Source organism: Caloenas nicobarica, chromosome 5, assembly GCF_036013445.1.
Source record: "Caloenas nicobarica isolate bCalNic1 chromosome 5, bCalNic1.hap1, whole genome shotgun sequence".
Classification (NCBI taxonomy): domain Eukaryota; kingdom Metazoa; phylum Chordata; class Aves; order Columbiformes; family Columbidae; genus Caloenas; species Caloenas nicobarica.
The window spans coordinates 52,975,447-52,994,202 of NC_088249.1; the positions used below are offsets into that span (position 1 = coordinate 52,975,447).

Genomic DNA, 18,756 nt, shown 5'->3' on the forward strand with positions numbered 1-18,756 from the left:
CTGTCTGTACTCCTTTTTAAATAAAAAGGAACACAAAAAAAAAAAATCACAGAGGCACATATCTATTAGCTAAGTAACCAGATACAGTAGATAAAATATGTTCCTGAAACTTATAATTAAATATATTAAAACAGCCCACAAGCCTGGTGTCTGTAAAATGAAACAATATAAAATTGTAATAAAAACTTTGTGTTATTATTTTAATATTTAAATTCTAGTTCACTGTTCATACTGCAAATGCTATTTCGCCTATCAGCACTGTTATATTCCCAAGAAAAAGCAAGATTCCTCTGTTAAATTGAAATAGTTTTGCTTGATATTTTTTTTTTTAAATATGAGTCTGCAGCTTCTGCCAGCATTGTGGTTTTCCTCCTGTAGATCACATCTTCGAATGCAGAGATAGCTGCAGAAGCCAGATGTGAGACACTGCACACAATCCCAGGAAACACGAGTAGAACATCTCCCTTTGCTCTGCGCAGATAACATCTCCTAGAGACGCTGCCTTCCTTCCAGGCTACGCGTGGTAGCCATTGGCCTTCCCAAAGCTTGGCCCAGGTGTGAAATTCTCATAGATTGCCATTGCTGTCATGTTTTGGTAAATAAGATCGGTTTTCTTGTCTTTCTGGGATCTAATAATATCCATAACACACTGGTTTAGGAAGACGTACTGGTCCTGGTGGGAGAAGAAGAAAAAGGAGGGTAGTATATTTCTAGAAACTGAACATTATCAGAGAGCATTTTTTAGAAGTTGTATGTATAGTTCACAGAAAATAGGGCTGGAAAGGACCTCATGATGTCATCTGATCACCCCCCATAAAAAACTAGGATCAAATTTACTGTCACGCCAAACACTCTCTTAAAAGACTTTCATGATGGAGATTTTACAGCTGTTCCCAAATCAGTTTGAATTAATCCACACACTTTCTTGGATCAAAGTGATAATTTCAGCATGAACACGTGTGTTCCCGCAGAACACAAAAGAAAAGAAGCACCCCGAGACCACTTGACTCAAGATAATTCTGGCTCACAGCTATAAAGATAAGACTCACATGTGTAAAACAAGCTGCAAAAACACTTTTTCAGGATTTGATTCTTTGCAGCTGCAAATGCCAGTCCCACAAAGTACTCTGTGAAGAGACTGCTTAGACATACCACAGCCCCTGGCTGCAACTGCAGCTACGGAGAGAGATGAGGCAGGAAGGAGGGAAGTTAAAAAGCAATTTCAGATTGCTCCTTAATATCTCATCTTCCTGTGATTCTGAGCTACATCTTGAGTCCACCCTTCCTGGATTATTACGCACTTTTGAAAAATATGCTGCTGGGTGATGGACAGCCCTACCTCAGTCTGCACCATTAAAGGCCGGTGCATGCGAAGATCGTACACCACTCCGTACACATCCACAGTGTTCTCCATTTCAATCTGCTGTATCAGGCGGTCAATGGCAATGAATGTCCCTGTCCTCCCGACACCAGCACTGCAATGACACAGGGAACTAGTTACTGCTTCCTCTCAACTGCCTGCTCACTGGTGGCCCGATGAAAAGACAGTGAAGCTAGTAAGATGCTTTCTGGTATTTCAGCGGCACAGGTATTACAAGTTTCTGCAGTCCAGAGGGGTGGTTCTTGACATCACCAAGAAGGAGGGAGGACACACTTCTGGGCTTCGCAGCCTTGCACTTGCACAAGATTACAGATAAAAGCCCTTGAAAAGGCAAGTTTTGCAGGCTAGGAGAGACAGTCTGTTCTAATGAACTTCTGTATCGTGCACTTTGCTACCTACATAGCACTGCTACGTTTCTGAGCCATGAGGAAAAGGTTTTCATTTGGCATGCTGAACCCTTAAGAAGAGACATTTTTCCCCCCCTCACACTGAAGAAGAATTGTTTTTTAAAAAGCCACAAGATAACAGTGTGTATAATACAAACATGTTGTTCCTACCTGCAGTGCACCAGAGTAGGAGAGTCAATTGGATTTTGACTGCTGTACTCGTGAACAAGGTGTCTAAAGTTGATGAGAAGGTCTGTTGTCTCCGGCACTCCGTGATCTGGCCAGGAGGTGAAATGGAACTGCCGCACCGTGTGGCTCTCTGGCGTGTTGGACTAGAAGAATACACATTAAAAACAAACAAACAAAAAAACCTGGCTTCAGAGGAGCACCAGTTGGGCTTCCTGCTGTATGTACTGGGCAAAGCTCAGCTTCATTAAAGATGCTCATTATAAACTGTGCAGTCATTTGACCAAGGATATTTCAGTTTCCCTCTTCCATCTCCTCTGACAGAGAATACTTCGAAATAATTTCCTTTTACTCCAAGATTTGCTTCAAGATCATCTCTCCTGCATTACATTTGTTGACAAAGATGGGGCTAAATGTTAAGTCTAGGAGATATCACAATTATCTACATAAACAAAAGTTTTGGTGCAAGTCTCAGGGGAACATGAGCTGCAGTATCACGGATGGGGAAATCAGTAATTCCCATTAGCAGGCTGGATTTTGCTAGCACATCACTTTCTGCTACAGGGAGTGTGTTACTGACAACTCATTCCCACCTCTGGATATGTTACTAACACTGTTGTGGGAAACCAGGGCACATGAACAAATGCATATACAGAAAGATCACAGAAATCTCACTGGTACATAGCGTGAAAGATTAAGAAAGACTTTTGGCAGAAAGCAGACCAATACATTCAAAGCCTCAAGTTAAAATAAACCACTCTTGCCTTTTTCCCTCAGATAACTATGAATTCCATTAAGTTTTAATGAAATTATTACATTCTGTCACTCCAGTGTTGCTTGACATATGAAGTCACAGTGATACAATAAACCACTTCTACAGATATTTATACACTAACAACTGAGGGGATACTCACCTTTTCCACAGTGAAGTCCCTTATTGTCCATTCTGGAAGGACAATCTCTGAGACCATTGTCACAATAATGTCACCATAGGTCTTGGATTGTTTATCTGGCCAGTATTGCTCACATTTTGTCTAAGAAGAGAGTTAAAATGTTAGACACATTAACCGTCAGCTGCTTCACTGCTGTGTGTAAGTTTTAAATCACACACCACTTGAAGCAGGGCTAGAAAGCACATCACCCTTCCCAACGGCCTATCACAAGGCAGGAGGACCTCTACCAGAATCATTCTTTAGGGAGAAGAGCACACCCTTAGAGATAGTGATTCCACAACCCTCCTAAGACTATCTATTCTGGTAGTCAGCAGATTAAAAAAAATTGGGAAAAAGCTAAAAACGTGTGGCTTATTGAATTCAGAAAACAGTTTTCCAGCAAGTGGATGGTTGTTAGAAGAAAGTGGTCTGTCTCCAACCTGCTAGGATAACAGCAAAATTAAGAGTCCAGCTGTCCTTAAGAGACCGTTCAGGTCTAATAAAAACATACCCGGGCTTGTTCAACACATTTTGTCAACATAACAATAGAGTAGATATTCTTTTCCCAAATCATGTGCCAGAAGTCTTCTATAGTATTGGGTAAAGGACCCTGTGCAGCAATAAACGCCTTCTTTGAGTTATAGCCCTAAGAAGAAAAAATTAAAAAAAATAATCTATATATATAGACATACACACTTGCAATGAGACACATAAAGCTGATTTTAAACATTATTATGATGTGTTAAACCTGCATCATAAAAATACATGTTATATTCCATTTTGACTAATGAAGCAACTTACAGGCATATAGTTTGCATTAATATAATCAGTTGCAGAGCTTTGATCTGAAAGTTTAACACGAGAAATATCATCTGCAGAAAGACAAAAGGGAAAGAAAATTATGAATTTTAGAACCAGAACCTTTCAGAAAAATATTGCTTCATCTTTTGCAAGGTTTCTAAATAAGAGGTGGTTTATAACAACGTGCATTTTAAGAATAAGAATATACTTTAGGGATCATGCAGAACAGTAGTTTAGAACTTTTATAATGAAAGACTTCAGCAAAATGAGCTGCCAGAATAAAAATACAGAATAGTCAACACAGAATTTTTTTTTAAACATGGTTTGGTTTTGCAAATGTATATATATTTTTAATCCAACATGAAATTTACTATAGTTTTAGTTACTGGAGAAAAACAGGTAATTTGTCTCCTGCTGCCATGGCAGCTGATGTTTTTCCTCCAAAGCATCCCTAAACACCCACCACTCTTTGCGCTCCAATTCCATCTTACACTCTGCCATGCTGGGATGCCCACAGACAGCTTGGCAGGGCTTAGGATCTTAGTTCATCTGCAAAGCTGGCCCACAGGGCCTTAGTATTTCTCATAGCTCTGCACACCTGTCTGTCTGTAGTCAACCATGAACCTCTTATTTTTTCAATCTGGACTGCATGTTTCTCAAAAATGGAAAATTAAAATTATTTCATTAAGGGAAAGTTCTTCAAGGAGCTTTCTTGAGGGAAAGTTTAGGAACTTTAGGGAATGTTCGAGGGAGAGCTCTCTAGGTTTGCTTATATAGTGATTTTGGGAAAGCAGCAGCCCAAATTCATCTATTTGGAAACGGACAACATTAATCCTTCTTTTAAACCTCTGGGTACTATTAAAGCCAGATTAGCCAAACCCAAGGTTTTCACCTGAAAACCATAAGAAGATGCAAAACCTAAAGAGAGCAACTCACATGGTAAGACATTGTTGTATCTATTTTTTCCCCTGTTCTCAGCAAGTTCAGCAGCAAATTTGGGCTGATGAACACCAGCAGACTTGAGTTCCTACAATAAAAAAAAGGATTCATGAGCACCTGGTCCTAGTTTAGGAATCATACAGAAACACAACTGAAACAAGATAAATACTCCAAACACTCCTGGCCTTTGCTGTAAAAGTAGCCATGTTAAACTGGAATAAATGACAATAAAAATCAGCTTTTTACAAAGTGGGAGTGTGACAGTGACAAACCAGCTAGAGAAGGGATTAATATACAGTGTAGGAATAGTAGTGTGTTTAAAACCCAGAGATGAGCTTTAAAAGCCCAGAAACAGTTCTGCAGAAATATATGACATGGACATCAACTGCACTCTCATTGTGACCCCCCGGCATAAGCTTTGCAGACATTACAGAGAAAAAGGGAGCAAGTACATCACGAAAGGCCTGAAGAAAGTCAAATCTGAGAGGAAGGCAAGGGCGGAGCACCAGCCTGTAAAGTAGAATCAAAGAGACAGAATTGGATCTGGAAAGAAGAAAGTCAATAGGTTCAAGGAGTTTGGGGGGAGGGGGGCAGAAAAAGAGATATTATTTAACAGCAGACATGACAACAGAAGCCTTACTGACACTTGATTCCTGTCTTTCATACCATAGAACAATTGTGCTTTAGGACACTTCATAGAAAAAACAGTTGTGGTCATTAAGGAAATCCTAATTGCTGTTTCCTCAACTGCTCCTTGAGCTATTCACAGGTGTGGTTTGCAAATCACACCTACACATTCAAGGAGTCAGTGATATTAGCAAGAAACCTGTCTTGCTTTGTACAAAAACAAGATTAAAAAAAACAAAGCGCAGAGAAGTTAAATAGCTTTCCCTTAGCTAACTTGGGCAAGGACTCTAGAGATCCTGGCTCTGGTGAGAGCTCTGAGCAGCAGCCATGCTAGAAGCTCACAGATAGAGATAATAGTTCAGATGTGAAATATTTACCATGCACTTCAACTAAATTTGGAGCTGAATCAGGGAAGGGAAGGATACACATGCAGCTTAATAATCTCTATAGTAAAGGTCTCTTCTCCTTCAGTAAGCCTCGCATACACTCCACAGGAATGTTAATTTGCCCTTCCAAAAACATTTGTCATGAAGCTCTCTCCACTGAGGACACATACCTCATACTCTTCAGCAAAACCACAGTTGGAGTCGGCTTGCTGTTTCTTAAAGTAGGACTCAAAGTTCTCCACTTTAATCATTTTTGATCTAAAATGAGAAAAGCCATGTATCGGTAACTGGTATTAGATAAATTATGAATTCAGTTAATGTGTTAGAAAGTGTATCTTACTTACTTCTTGACTCTTCAGGGGAGGGTGAGGGGAAGAAAAAAAAAGGTTGATTAGAAACATGCAGCTGTATTTTTCACTATGTGAATCTAAGAATGAAAGCACGACTGTTAGTAGCAGCCACAAAACTGAGCATTTTACAGAGGACAGGATATCAAGCATAGAGCTTAACTGATCTGTTAAACCAAGGAGAGAAGAGCACATCTTTCAGGAAGAGACTATCACAGAAGGTGTCAGCCACTTCTGTACTCCCATCAGATTGGCCCCATGCTCTGATGTCTTTTAAGTCAGCTATCAAAGTCTACACAGGTCTTCATAGGACACTCAGACCATACCTTTCCATCAGCACAAAAATTGGTGCAAGAACCAATGTGATTCAATTGCACTGCCTGTGACTTCCGATATAATGTGGTTACCCTCCCATTGACAACTTTTACAAATCTCAACATTATCAGAATGGCTGAGCACAAAGAAGTCATAAAACAAAGGAAAATTCAGGCCACAGTGCAGAATTTTGCTTATGTGCACTTTATCCACAATTTGGATTGTTTCCTCGATGTGCACGGAAGCCCGTGTCTCATTCAAACATCCTGTTTTTCAAGATTACTTGGAGCATTTGTGTGTCTAATAGAGATTCATGAAGGGAGCACTCAAACCCTTGTGGCAGCTCTAGAAGTCTCAATATGATTATTTTTAGTCTGCAGGCTGGAGTCTTGAAATTCCACAAGGAATTAATACTGCAAAATACTATATAAAACTGCACAGAAAACAAGTATCAGGGTTCAGACTAAGTTTTGCAAATATCACTTGAGCTCACAAAGCAATGTGTGAAAGGATTTGGACTTACTTAATTGGAGAAAAAGACACTTCAGTATTTCTTTTATCTTTCCTATAAGGTGAAAGAAAACAGAATAGGTTCACAGTAGAATTTAATGGAATACATAGGAGATTTCTGATGACAGCTATTTCTTGTGCCTGTTCAGAACGATTTCTTTCAATGCACCTCATTCTGTGCAAAAAACCCCTCCTGGAGCTAACCTTACACCTGGAGTAAGAATAAAATACTTCATCCTTCATTCAGTGATTTTATGCAGTGGGACTGTTTCTTTCTGTTGGAAGCAGAGGATAATGTCTGAACACAAAGCACATGGTTTGGTGGAAGAAGTACACCTGAGGGATCAGCAACACTAGCTAACATCTCCAGGGAATTGCAACTTAACCCCAGAATCCCTACACTAAGTGTTCAACAGTGATGTGTCAGTGGTACTGAAAGTGGAAGTTGAATGAAAATACGTGTCGCTAACTTTGAAGGGAGCTCATTAGTGTCCACAGCTATTGGACACGCTTGCAAAAATAACAGCAGTTAATCAAAGAAACTAAGAAAACTGGACTTAGGGCCCTGCAGCTAACTCTTTAGAAAGGATGTACCACATGACCAGAAGCAAGAAAAAGCCTTTGTAGACTCTTAAGTCCCAGATTATTCAGAAAAGACTGGAAACAGAGAGATCAGCTCAAACCCTGGCAACTCATTAGCTCCTGGAAACTCCAGAATGGAAGTTTCATGTGACAGGCCATCAAGCAATTAAAAAGTGTGATTAATGGATAATTTAAAATAAAACAATCTAAGAGACAATTACATATGTCTTTTAGCACAGTAATCTGTGGCGTTTGCTCACTTCTGACTGAATTATTTCATCAGCACGCATGAATTCAGAAAAGCTAAACAAAACAAATCTTAACTCATTAGTTTGTAACTATAGGGTTGAACAAAGTCATTTAACTAGTTTGATACATCAACTCTAATCTGTAACATCCAATAACATTTTTAATGGAATGTATTTTAAAGCATTATGACAGAAGTGTATAAAGTAGAGAGGCCTTTTTAGGAGAAAGATATCAAAGTGAAATAACTGGTGTTCCTTATCCCAACAAATACAATAATGAACACACATTACCTTCCCCTTCTCCAGAATATGAAACCCCCTATAGCGACTACAGCCAATATAGCTAAAAGGCATCCAATAACGGCTCCAGCAATGACACCTGATAAAAGAGAAACACTATTAGTCATTACTGATTTCTCTCTTTGGTAATGATCTAACTCAATCCACATGCTACAAGAGAACACTCTGCTCTACTAAACGTCTTGTTATACTATGTCCTTTGGCAGTACCAGTATTGAAAGGTCGTTAAGAATAACAAGCCAAGGATGATAAATTAATAAAAAAACTAGGATCAAGGGACCAGTATTTGCATTCCAATACACCTGCTTCTAATTTACCAGAACTGTTAGAACATTTGATACTTTTTGCTACTTGTTTCTGTACCAAAGTCTCGGTGTGCCACTCAATCCCTTTTAGCATGCTATGAGTAGCACAGCTTTTGGTTACTTCCACAGTGAAAGGCATACATGCAAAAAAGAGGTCACCCGCAGAACTAGTAAGGTGTGAATTTACAGAGCAGTGTCACTGTCAAGCTACACAGAAATAGTCCATCACAGAGAAACCAACAGATGTTTTGCTGTTATTATGAAACTTGCTATAATTAAGGAATCTCCACACACTGAGTATGCGCCAAACCAACCAGTCCTGTATTTGACATTAACTATACCTGGATCCTGGGGTAGCAACACCAGCTGAGAACAGGGTGAAAACGATACATAACTATCTTCCCCCGCAATGAGGTCAGTCATAGTAAAGCTTATATTAGTGAAACCTGCAACACATGCCCTGTTGATAAGGGAGAAGAAAAAACAACAGGTACATTACATGGTTTTAAACAGCCTTAAGCAACATCCGTAATCTTCTGCTTAGATGATCTTTTATATTTCAAGTGCAAAATTAAGCTAACAGCAGTTTGAGATAAATACCTGTACGAATGAAGTGGAATCAATGGTCCGTTTTCGTAGCCATACATTGTGTTTCCCTTGCCTACATTAATGATGTTTGTACCACTCTGAGAACGGAAAGAAGGTGATTTTGCCTGCTCTGTATCTATGACATATGTTACATAGGTGTCTGTCATCTTCTTCTTGAAATCTTTGTATGTGTTGTTCAATTTAGACTTCAAACACTCACAACCTTCAGAAAAAAAACAAGGATATATGTGGTATACATCATCCACTGACTTTGTGTCAATCAGCACAGTGGCTGAGATGCTAATACAGTGTGTCACATTAACCACAGTTGTCCTTTCTCCATAAACACTGCCCGAAATGAAACACTGAGTACAACAGACAAACTCAGAAATCTCTTCTACTGCAGTACAATTAACTGAACTACCTCCCTACTCCGCAGTGGTGTTTTAAACTCCTTTCAGTTCTACTCCTACCATGTATAGTAGAGCTTCTCTGCAAAGGTACATACACACTCTATCAACTAACATATGCAGAGAGTACAATGGAAACAGTGTAGAAAAAGTCAACTGGTATTTGGTAACATTGTGCTACCCAAACAGCATCCAGCCTCATTTGGGGTGACACTAACCTTGTCCTGACCTGTATTTCCTTGCTGTGTCTTACAAGAAGTCTTACACCTAAGCCTAAAGAGATGAGTTAATTTCTGCTTTCTCTTGACACAGACAAGCACTGGACAAAACAGTGATCAGAACAGTTTCTCTTTCGAAAGACTAAGAACAGGCTACCGCAGTCAAACAGTCACCAACAGGACACTATCTACAGAACAGCATCAGTTTACAGTGTCTATCATTAGAAGACGAACCCTAGAAAGTTGAGGCAAATTTCACAGTTGAGGCACATGTGACTAAGAGGTAATAAACAAGCTCAAGTTACCAGTTGTCCAGCAACTCAAGAGCAAGCAAACCAATGTAAATATTCAAAATGTTGCAGGAGGAAAGAGTCTTGCTCATTTGACTGAAGTTTACATACATTGGTCTCTACTGACTGCCTTTACAAAGCTAAAAGCTCCTTCTAGAACTAGATATAGCATTGAATTCACCTTTAAAAAGGAGAAGCCATGCAGCAGCTCTGAAAGGTGGAAATGTGCTAGTAAATTTTCTACAGCTGTGTAGACAAGGTTTGATCTGTCACCAGCAGAAAAGCTCTCATCAACTCTAACTGTGCAGGAACAGGGTGCAAGACAGCTCTTCTAAAGTGCTTGTTTATTAAAAGCCACTGATATTGCTATTAACTCAGTTGCCTAGAAATAGGTGTTCAATACTATCAGATACATTTTATGTCCCGTTTGGTCTCTAGTTTCCATTCCAAAAGGATGTATGTCCCAAGTTATATCTGCAGCTCCTTGTGGATGTCTTGGATATCACCCTAGGACATCTCCAACAGCCTTGGACACCATTGTGTCTAAAGACAGAGAAACACATCTCAAGCATATTAATGCTATGTCCACACTATAAACCTGCAGCAACGCTTGGCCATAAGGACGTTTTTCTGCTCCTATTAAAGCACTTGGAGTCTACTATAAATACAGGTGATTTTCCTTCCTTATTTCTCTCAATCACATCTTGAAAGTCCTCTTTCTTGAATACCTTGCAATCAAAACCACATCTAAGAACACACTGAAGGTACAAGCAGAGCTGTTGCTGCATGGAAGAGACTGATGTTGTAAACAGCAACTCCTGGGCAGCTGAGTAGGCATGTGAAAAATAGCCATTTTCTGCACTGATGTACTAGATATATAGGCATTTCTTGGACATATATTGTATGGAAAACCACAGAAGAAGGATCTACAGTCAAGCCGCTGCAAGATCAGTTTCAAGTGTTAAGACAAAGGATTAGCATGAATGTAATCTCCCACTTGGGGGAAACTATCTCCATCAGCTGCTTTATTCCTCCAGTACACTGGCAAAAAGAAATGAAAAGAAGCTCAACTAGAACCTGTGCTGCAAAGGTAAATTCCTTAATTTTATGATTTATCACTAGATATTCATCAATTAAAGGTATTTCTCTGTTTGGATGCTTTAAAGAGGTGAGTTTGATAGACCACCCTCTAGCTTTCCCTGGTGTTCAAGCTCTGATGGCATGTAATGCTGACAATGTTATTCAAGCCCTCCACCTGCACCCCATCTATCTCAGTTAATGAAGTGTTTTAAGTCAAATCAAAAGGAAAGCGCTCGCTCTGTCTCAAGATCTTACTGCAGATATCTTCCAGCTGAAGAAGGGAGAGGGAAAAGCTGCTTATATTAGTAACTCTGAAAAATTATTTGGGGCAGGGTGGAAGGATACTACACAATCTTGTGGCAGGAGTTACTGGCAAATTGAGATGGCAACAGGGCAGTGGCAATACACGAGACATATACAAGGGTAAGTCAGGCTGGAAAAGACTGAGTGAAAAGAGTAGCTTTCTGAAAACAAGGAGTGATCTGACTTCAATAAACCAAGTTATTTGCCTCACGATTTTTGAGTGGTGATTAAAAATACTGAGGCAGCATTTTCTCTCTCCATTTAACACCTATTTAGTGCTTAAAACAATGCTGTCTGACAAATTGATTCACATAGCTACAAGATAATATCATAACATCTTACCTTTTTCTTCTGTTGTGATCATTACTGCATAGGCTTTTAATGGTCCGCTCCTTGACTCAAAGTCAGAGAATTCAACAGACAATGAGCTGTGACTGACTGCCTTGACTAAAGGAGCTTCGCTTGGACGAGGTGGGTCTATAAACAGAAATATTTAGTACTTTAACGACTGATAAAGTTTTCCAAACAAGAAAATGCTGTAATACTGATGCTGTTCACATAACGTGTATTTATTGCACGTCATATTAGATTCTGAATGAATGTAGTGTTTTATTCATAATCTGTAGGCTGATAAACATCCTGCATATCAAGGTTGGTATTCTGCAATCACGAAGTTAATATTTTAATCTTATTAATATCTTTCCTTCTCAAATCTTAATGCTTACCAGTAATGCTTGTGTTACATATTTTCGACACTGAAGGGCTTTCAGAATTATTTGAAAGAGTTGTAATATTAACAGTATAGGTGCTGAAATAATCTAAAGGTGTTGTCGTGAAGGTTTCCTCTGAGCCTTCTCTCATGCAGGATGGAGCCTCCTCTTCTTTCCATGTGCCATTAGACATTTGAATTTTAATTCTGAAGCCAGAATTGTTACCAGGAGGACATTCCCACTTCAGCATTAGGAAAGACTGATTTGCAACTGGTTCACACTGAAATAAATTCACTGAGGCAGGAACTGGACAAAAAAAGAAGGAAAAAAGTAATAATAGAAAAAGAGGAGTAAGAAGTCAAGTATTGTAGTAAATAGAAAAAGCTGTCTATTTGTAAGTTCTGTGTATAAACGTTTGTAAAGCTTCAGTATTACTTTCCACTTTTAAAAACATGAAGCTACTGCCTATAAGGACTTGCTACCTTATGAGGAAGAGAAGTATTTAGCACACTAAGTACACAGACCTCTTCTGTGGAAATTCTGCTGCAGACAGGTTTACTGAGAAAATGTGGGGTCAGTATCTGTCAAGATCAACAAAATTTTCAAAACACTGTTCAACCAAACATACTACTCTAAGAACATTTTAAAGTAGTATGTAGATTGACACTAACCTCTTGTATAATTATGTAAAACACTTAGTGGCCAATAGATAAGAAAATGGATATAAGGTCTCTGCATTAAGAGCACAGCGGTAGCCATCCCTCAGAGCAGCAACTACAACATGTTGGTTTGTGTTCGATAGAGTCATATAGAACACAATATAAAAATCGCAACCCTGTGACCATATACAAAATTATATTTAAAAAGTCAGTGTAGCAGTAACACTGAGAAGAAAGATGCCTCTAAACTAAACATCTTAAAACTTGGCCTTCAAGACCAACTCTTATAACTTCTACAACTGTAATACACAGCAAATTTATTTCCTCTCTTGACAAAGAAATACTGATACTTCAAAATACAGTGTTAAAAGGCTCACAGATTATTTTGCTATTAAAAAAGGGTATTACTTTAAGAAACTAAGGAGAAGCAGAATGGTGTACCAGATGTAACAGAATTAGTTAAAAGATAGATGTGAGTGACTGGGACTTATTTCTCTGAATTTTATAAATATTTCTTTTCCTTCAGTAACACTGTCAGCTAGTCCTACAAACTTGGCCAAATTATAGAAGGTTACAGGGTTTACATCTGTAGTAACAGCTCTGGTGATACTGGATATCTGGTTTCTAGAGGAGGAACCATGACTTTGGATCTCTGTCCTGTAGGTGTAGTTAGAAGTGGTGTCATCTGTGCTCCATGGGAAAAATCAGACACTAGCATACTCCCTCCAGATATGGAAAATGGAGCTGGGCTCTGTGAAAGTCAAGACGAGACTCCAATAATGCTCACAAATATTTGCTGACAAACAGAGACAGAGGCACAGCCAAGCTTCCGCATTTTGGAGAGAATGAGCATTACAAGTAGCCAAGCAGCACTTTCACAGTACCAGAGACTCTCCTAATGGGTTCATCCTGGGGCACCTCTGAAAACTCCACCAAGGAGCTCTGGGATAGATTCACTTCACTTCAGTTAAAACAAGACAAAACGAAAGACACAGCAGCACATATTTGCAACAAGGTGGAAAAATGGTCACAATGCCAGCATGAGGAACACAGGAGCACCTCAGCCTTCTCCTCTTTGCTGATGAGCTGAGCAGAGCAGCATGGCTGAGAGCCACACAGCACAGTGCTGCCCACAGCTCTGCTGCAGCCACAGGCCCCTCCAGTGGGGGAAGTCCCCCATGCACAATGCACTGTGTGGGAGCCCTTCAAAATAAGGACAGAGGGCCTCATCCACAGGGAGAAGGCAACAAAACCTCCCACAGAACTCCTTTCCACACATGAGCATGTCTGACTGCAGACAGACCATGTGCAGCACTTCTGCTTGAAACAATATTGTATTTCAGCCCTCAGGCAAGTAGGCAGAGCCCTGTGCTGCACAGCAAAATACAACCCACCAGAAACACGGCTGCAAGAATCTGTGACTTACCTGTATACAGCCTTATGGACAATCCTTCTCCTTCTGTCTCACCATCAGCTGCTACTGCAAATACCGTGAAATCGTACATCGTCCCAGGGATTAACTCAGTAATTTCAGCTTCAGTGACAATGGATGTCAGGTTCCTAACAGAGCTACCATTTCCAAACTCTATCCTGTACGTGTAGGAGTTGGAAGCAGTGTCGTTCATTGCCCATGTTAAGTTCACAGAAGTCGTGCCAACATATTCTGCCTTGAGATCATGGACTTGACTTGGCTCTGTGAAAGGCAAGACATCAACCTGTCAAGAACATCCGCTCCCATACATGGACAGAAGGAACACAGGCAGACCACTACGTCACTCTCTTTACATCACTCATCATTTGGAGTGCAGGAGCACCCCAACAACATCACCAGATGCTCCTGGAGGCTTTTGCATCAATGGGCAGCAGGAGAGAACTGAAGAAAAGTCATCTTAAGTGAGATTCATTCCCCTTTGACTTTCCAAAGCAGGACCACAGGTAACTACTGTGCCAGCACTCCCAGGATTTTACTTGGGAATCCAGAGATGTGGTCAGGAAAGATAAAAAGCCGCAGGGGAAGGTGGACAAAAGATGGTAGTATATCTGTGCACAGCAAAAAGGGAGGAACATCAAATATCACTGGAAGAGGGACAGAGGTGATGACGCAGGCATTCTGCTGCTTTGCCACCCTTCATGCCCTGAGCTCACTCCTGAGCCAGCACTGCCCAAAGCTCACTCCCCTGCTGCAGCCCAATGGCAGCCACAGGCCTCCAAATCATAAAAGTTCCCTGCGCTCTCCACTACTCTCTCTGTGTGGGAGCCCTTTAAAATAAGGGTGCAATGCCCCCACCCTGCAAGAAGTGAAGGCAGCAAAACTGCCCACACAAATCCTGAGCCAGGGAGACAGGTTCTTGGGAAGAGTTCACTGTGTCAAAGGCCTTGGTGACCACCTTTAACCACCACCATTTTTGAGGAGTTTTATTTTACTTTTTTTAAAAAAAGCTTATGTTGCTTCCCACAAACATATCTGACTGCAAACAGTCAAAGCACAGTTCCTCTGCCTACAACGGTACTAAATTACAACAGTCAGGCAGTTAGGCAGAGCCCTGTGCTGCACAGCAAAATACAGTCCACCAGAAAAAGGGCTGTAAGAATCTGTGACTTACTTGTATATTGAGTTACGGACACCCCTTCTCCTTCTGTCTCACCATCAGCTGCTACTGCAAATACTGTGAAATTGTACATCGTCCCAGGGATTAACTCAGTAATTTCAGCTTCGGTGACATTGGACGTCAGGTTCCTAACAGAGGTACCATTTCCAACCTCTATCCTGTATGTGTAGGAGTTGGAAGCAGTGTCGTTCACTGCCCATGTTAAGTTCACAGAAGTCACGTCGATGTATTCAACCTTGGGATCAAGAACTGGGCTGGGCTCTGTGAAAGGCAAGACAACAACCTGTTCAAGCTGCAAGAACATCTGCTCCCATACATGGACAGAAGGAACACAGGCACACCACTACGTCACTTATCGTTCAGAGAGCAGCAGAACCTCAGCAACATCACCAGATGCTCATGGAGGCTTTTGCACCAATGGCTCCATAAAAGAAAAATAAGAGGCATCTTAAGTGCGATTCATCTTCCTTTTCCATTCAAAAGCAAGAGCATCAGTCATCATGGTGCCAGCACTTCCAGAGTTTACCCTGGCAATCCAGAGAGGTGGGCAGGAAGGAAAAAAGAGTAGACGGGGAAAACAGTGGTGTATCTTTGCATAGCAAAAGGTAAGGAACATCCAATATCACTAGAAGCAGAACAGAGGTGATGACCCAGGCACCATGCCCCCCTTCTCCAACTCTCATGCCCTGAGCTCACTCCTACGGCAGAGAAACCATATCAAAACCCCTCTCTGCAGTACTTTATTCTCTGTGCACCTTCAAAACAGGGCAACTAGCCATTACAGCCAGGCAGCACAGGAGAGACTTCTGGGAATGCACTGGAAAGGTAGGGAAAGGTAGGAGCACACATGCAGGTACATTTCAGGATGACACAAATTACAAGAACAGGCATCTGTTTCCTTTCCAATACACCCCACAGAATCACCAGGCTGGGCTATAGCCTTGCAGGCCAGCTCCAAAATGGTCCCTCCAAGACCACATCAAAACTTTCAATACTCACCACAGCAGGTGCTGGATGGCCAAAGCAGTTTCCCTGAACTAGCACTGCCTAAATCTCTCTCTACTGCTGCAGCCTGATGGCTCCTATGGGCCCTCAAATCACAAAAGTTCCCTTGGTGCAATATGCTCTGTGCAAGATCCCATTAAAATAACGGTCTGAGGTGCTCATACTCCAGGAAATGAAAACAAACCTCCTTTCCCAAATTTAGAAGATAGAGGTTCTCAGAGAAAAGTTTCTGATTTGTCAGCCTCAGGGACAAACTTCACCAGCAGCTCTCTACCAGGGCAAGGCTGCTTCTGCACTTTAACATCCCATGCCTGGCAAATTGGCCAGCTCCAGGACCAAAACATCACCTCTGCCTACAACAGCACTAAATTACAACAGTCAGGCAGGTAGGCAGAGCCCTGCGCTGCACAGCAAAATACAGTCCACCAGAAACAGGGCTGTAAGAATCTGAGACTTACTTGTATATTGAGTTACGGACACCCCTTCTCCTTCTGTCTTGCCATCAGCTGCTACTGCAAATACTGTGAAACTGTACATTGTCCCAGGCATTAACTCGATAATTTCAGCTTCAGTGACATTCGATGACAGGTTCCTAACAAAGGTGCCATTTCCCACCTCTAGCCTGTATGTGTAGGTGTTGGAAGCAGCATCGCTCACTGCCCATGTTAAGTTCACAGAAGTCACGTCGATGTATTCAACCTTGGGATCAAGAACCGGGCTGGGCTCTGTGAAAGGCAAAACAACAGCCTGTCAAGATAGAGAAATTAAGGAAGAAGAGACACAGACACATTTCCCTGTTCCACACAGAATGAGCATTATTTGTAGCCAAGCGGCACTTCTACAGTATCAATGCCCACTTTCAGACACTCATGCTGGAGCATTTCTGGAAAGGCCACAGGAGTTCTGAGAGATATTCTCTTTACTTCATTTCACTTGCTAAAGTTATTTGTTTGCACAGTGGGTTTCCAGACAGAGAAACAGATGGAAATCAGGGAAGGAAGCAGAGTGCAGCATGATTTTGGTCTGTTAACTCAAAATTGCACCCAGGAATTTTACTCTGAGTCCTTCAGCTCAGCCTCTACCCAACATCAGCAGAAGGAAATGGGCTCCTTGAGTAGGTCCAACAGTTGACCCACCCTGGGGGCTGTGTCTGCAAGCCTGATTCAGCATCAACACCAGGCAGACAAGACTCACCTCAGGCAGCTTAGACAAGTTCATCTACTCAGGAGCAGCTCCAGGACACACTGCTTTTAATTGCTTTGTAGGGATGTTGCCTATTTCCTTTCCCCTTCTAAACCAGACACACAAACAAGATCTCCTCCCATCTGTCCCTCTGATCTGGGAAATGGGTGCCATGGCACAAAACAGACAAAAACAGCAGTGCATTTGACAATGTGGCCCTAGGCAGCACCACAGCCTACAGGAAACCCCAGGGCCAGGGACTCTGCAAAGAACTCAAAACAATCTTCAAGACAAAAAAGCCTCTGTGAACCTGGCCACCACATCCCTGCACACCAGGTCCTTTGGTATAAACTGTGATAATCTGCTCCCAGAAGCATTTTAGGGGGCCTGTTCAGCCCTCAAGTGTAGAGAAAATCATACTGTTGTAGCAGCTGAATCTCTGCATAGACTTGTGCAGCCAAGATGACTGAAATAACTGCTTTCTCCAGGCAACACACACACACTCTCAGTCCTTTTCCCTTTTACCAAAGACTGCTTGACACTCATGCTCTCAGGCACATGGAGCAAAGCAAAAATGCAATAAGAAAGAACATGAAGTTGGAAACCCAAGGTAAAAAAACAGGGCAATTTAGTACAAACTGCATGTTTACGTGGAATTGAGAGGCACAATTTACTTACTTGTATACAGGTTAATGGACGATCCTTCTCCTTCTGTCTCACCATCAGCTGCTACTGCAAATACTGTGAAATCGTACATCGTCCCAGGGATTAACTCAGTAATTTCAGCTTCAGTGACAATGGACGTCAGGTTCCTAACAGAGCTACCATTTCCAACCTCTATCCTGTACGTGTAGGAGTTGGAAGCAGTGTCATTCATTGCCCATGTTAAGTTCACAGAAGTCGTGCCGACATATTCTGCCTTGAGATCATGGACTTGATTTGGCTCTGTGAAAAGCAATACAACAACCTGTCAAGAACTTCTCCTCCCAGACACAGACAGAAGGAACACAGGCAGACCACTACGTCACTCTCTTTACATCACTCATCGTTCAGAGAGCAGGAGCACCCCAACAACATCACCAGATACTCCTGGAGGCTTTTGCATCAATGGGCAGCTAAGAGAGAACTGGAGAAGAGTCATCCTAAGTGAGATTCATCTCCCTTTGACACTCCAAAGCAAAATCACAGGTCAATGCTGTGCCAGCACTCCCAGGGCTTCCTTTGGTAGTCTGGAGAGGTGGGCAGGAAAGAGATGAGGATGGAGGGGAAGAGAGAAGGTTGTGGTTTTGGTTTTGTTTTTTTTCTTGGATCACTGGTTTTAGGTTTTGTTGTGGGGGATTTTTTGTTTTGGGATGGAAGGGAGGTTGGAGGGGATTTGGTGTTTAAAAACAAACAAACCAAACAAAAAGACCAAATAAAACAATCAGAAATTGAGGCTATGTTTCTTCTACACAATA

At 41.3% G+C, this 18,756-nt stretch overlaps 1 protein-coding gene across 1 annotated transcript in view; it reads right to left on the reverse strand.

Annotated features, from left to right (window-relative positions):
• Nucleotides 1–232: 232 nt before the first annotated feature.
• The window catches only part of PTPRJ (protein tyrosine phosphatase receptor type J), a 76,619-nt gene continuing 58,095 nt past the window's right edge, over nt 233–18,756 (reverse strand). The window contains exons 7-24 of the mRNA XM_065636886.1: nt 17,978–18,244; nt 16,576–16,842; nt 15,107–15,373; nt 13,930–14,196; nt 11,860–12,150; nt 11,477–11,611; nt 8,846–9,056; nt 8,587–8,705; nt 7,932–8,019; nt 6,824–6,865; nt 5,809–5,896; nt 4,623–4,713; nt 3,687–3,757; nt 3,397–3,531; nt 2,868–2,987; nt 1,939–2,099; nt 1,340–1,475; nt 233–673 (exon numbers count right to left, since the gene is read on the reverse strand). Of these exons, the coding sequence (XP_065492958.1) occupies nt 515–673; nt 1,340–1,475; nt 1,939–2,099; nt 2,868–2,987; nt 3,397–3,531; nt 3,687–3,757; nt 4,623–4,713; nt 5,809–5,896; nt 6,824–6,865; nt 7,932–8,019; nt 8,587–8,705; nt 8,846–9,056; nt 11,477–11,611; nt 11,860–12,150; nt 13,930–14,196; nt 15,107–15,373; nt 16,576–16,842; nt 17,978–18,244 (2,915 nt within the window). The 3' untranslated portion in view covers nt 233–514. The remainder of the gene's footprint in view (nt 674–1,339; nt 1,476–1,938; nt 2,100–2,867; nt 2,988–3,396; nt 3,532–3,686; nt 3,758–4,622; nt 4,714–5,808; nt 5,897–6,823; nt 6,866–7,931; nt 8,020–8,586; nt 8,706–8,845; nt 9,057–11,476; nt 11,612–11,859; nt 12,151–13,929; nt 14,197–15,106; nt 15,374–16,575; nt 16,843–17,977; nt 18,245–18,756) is intronic.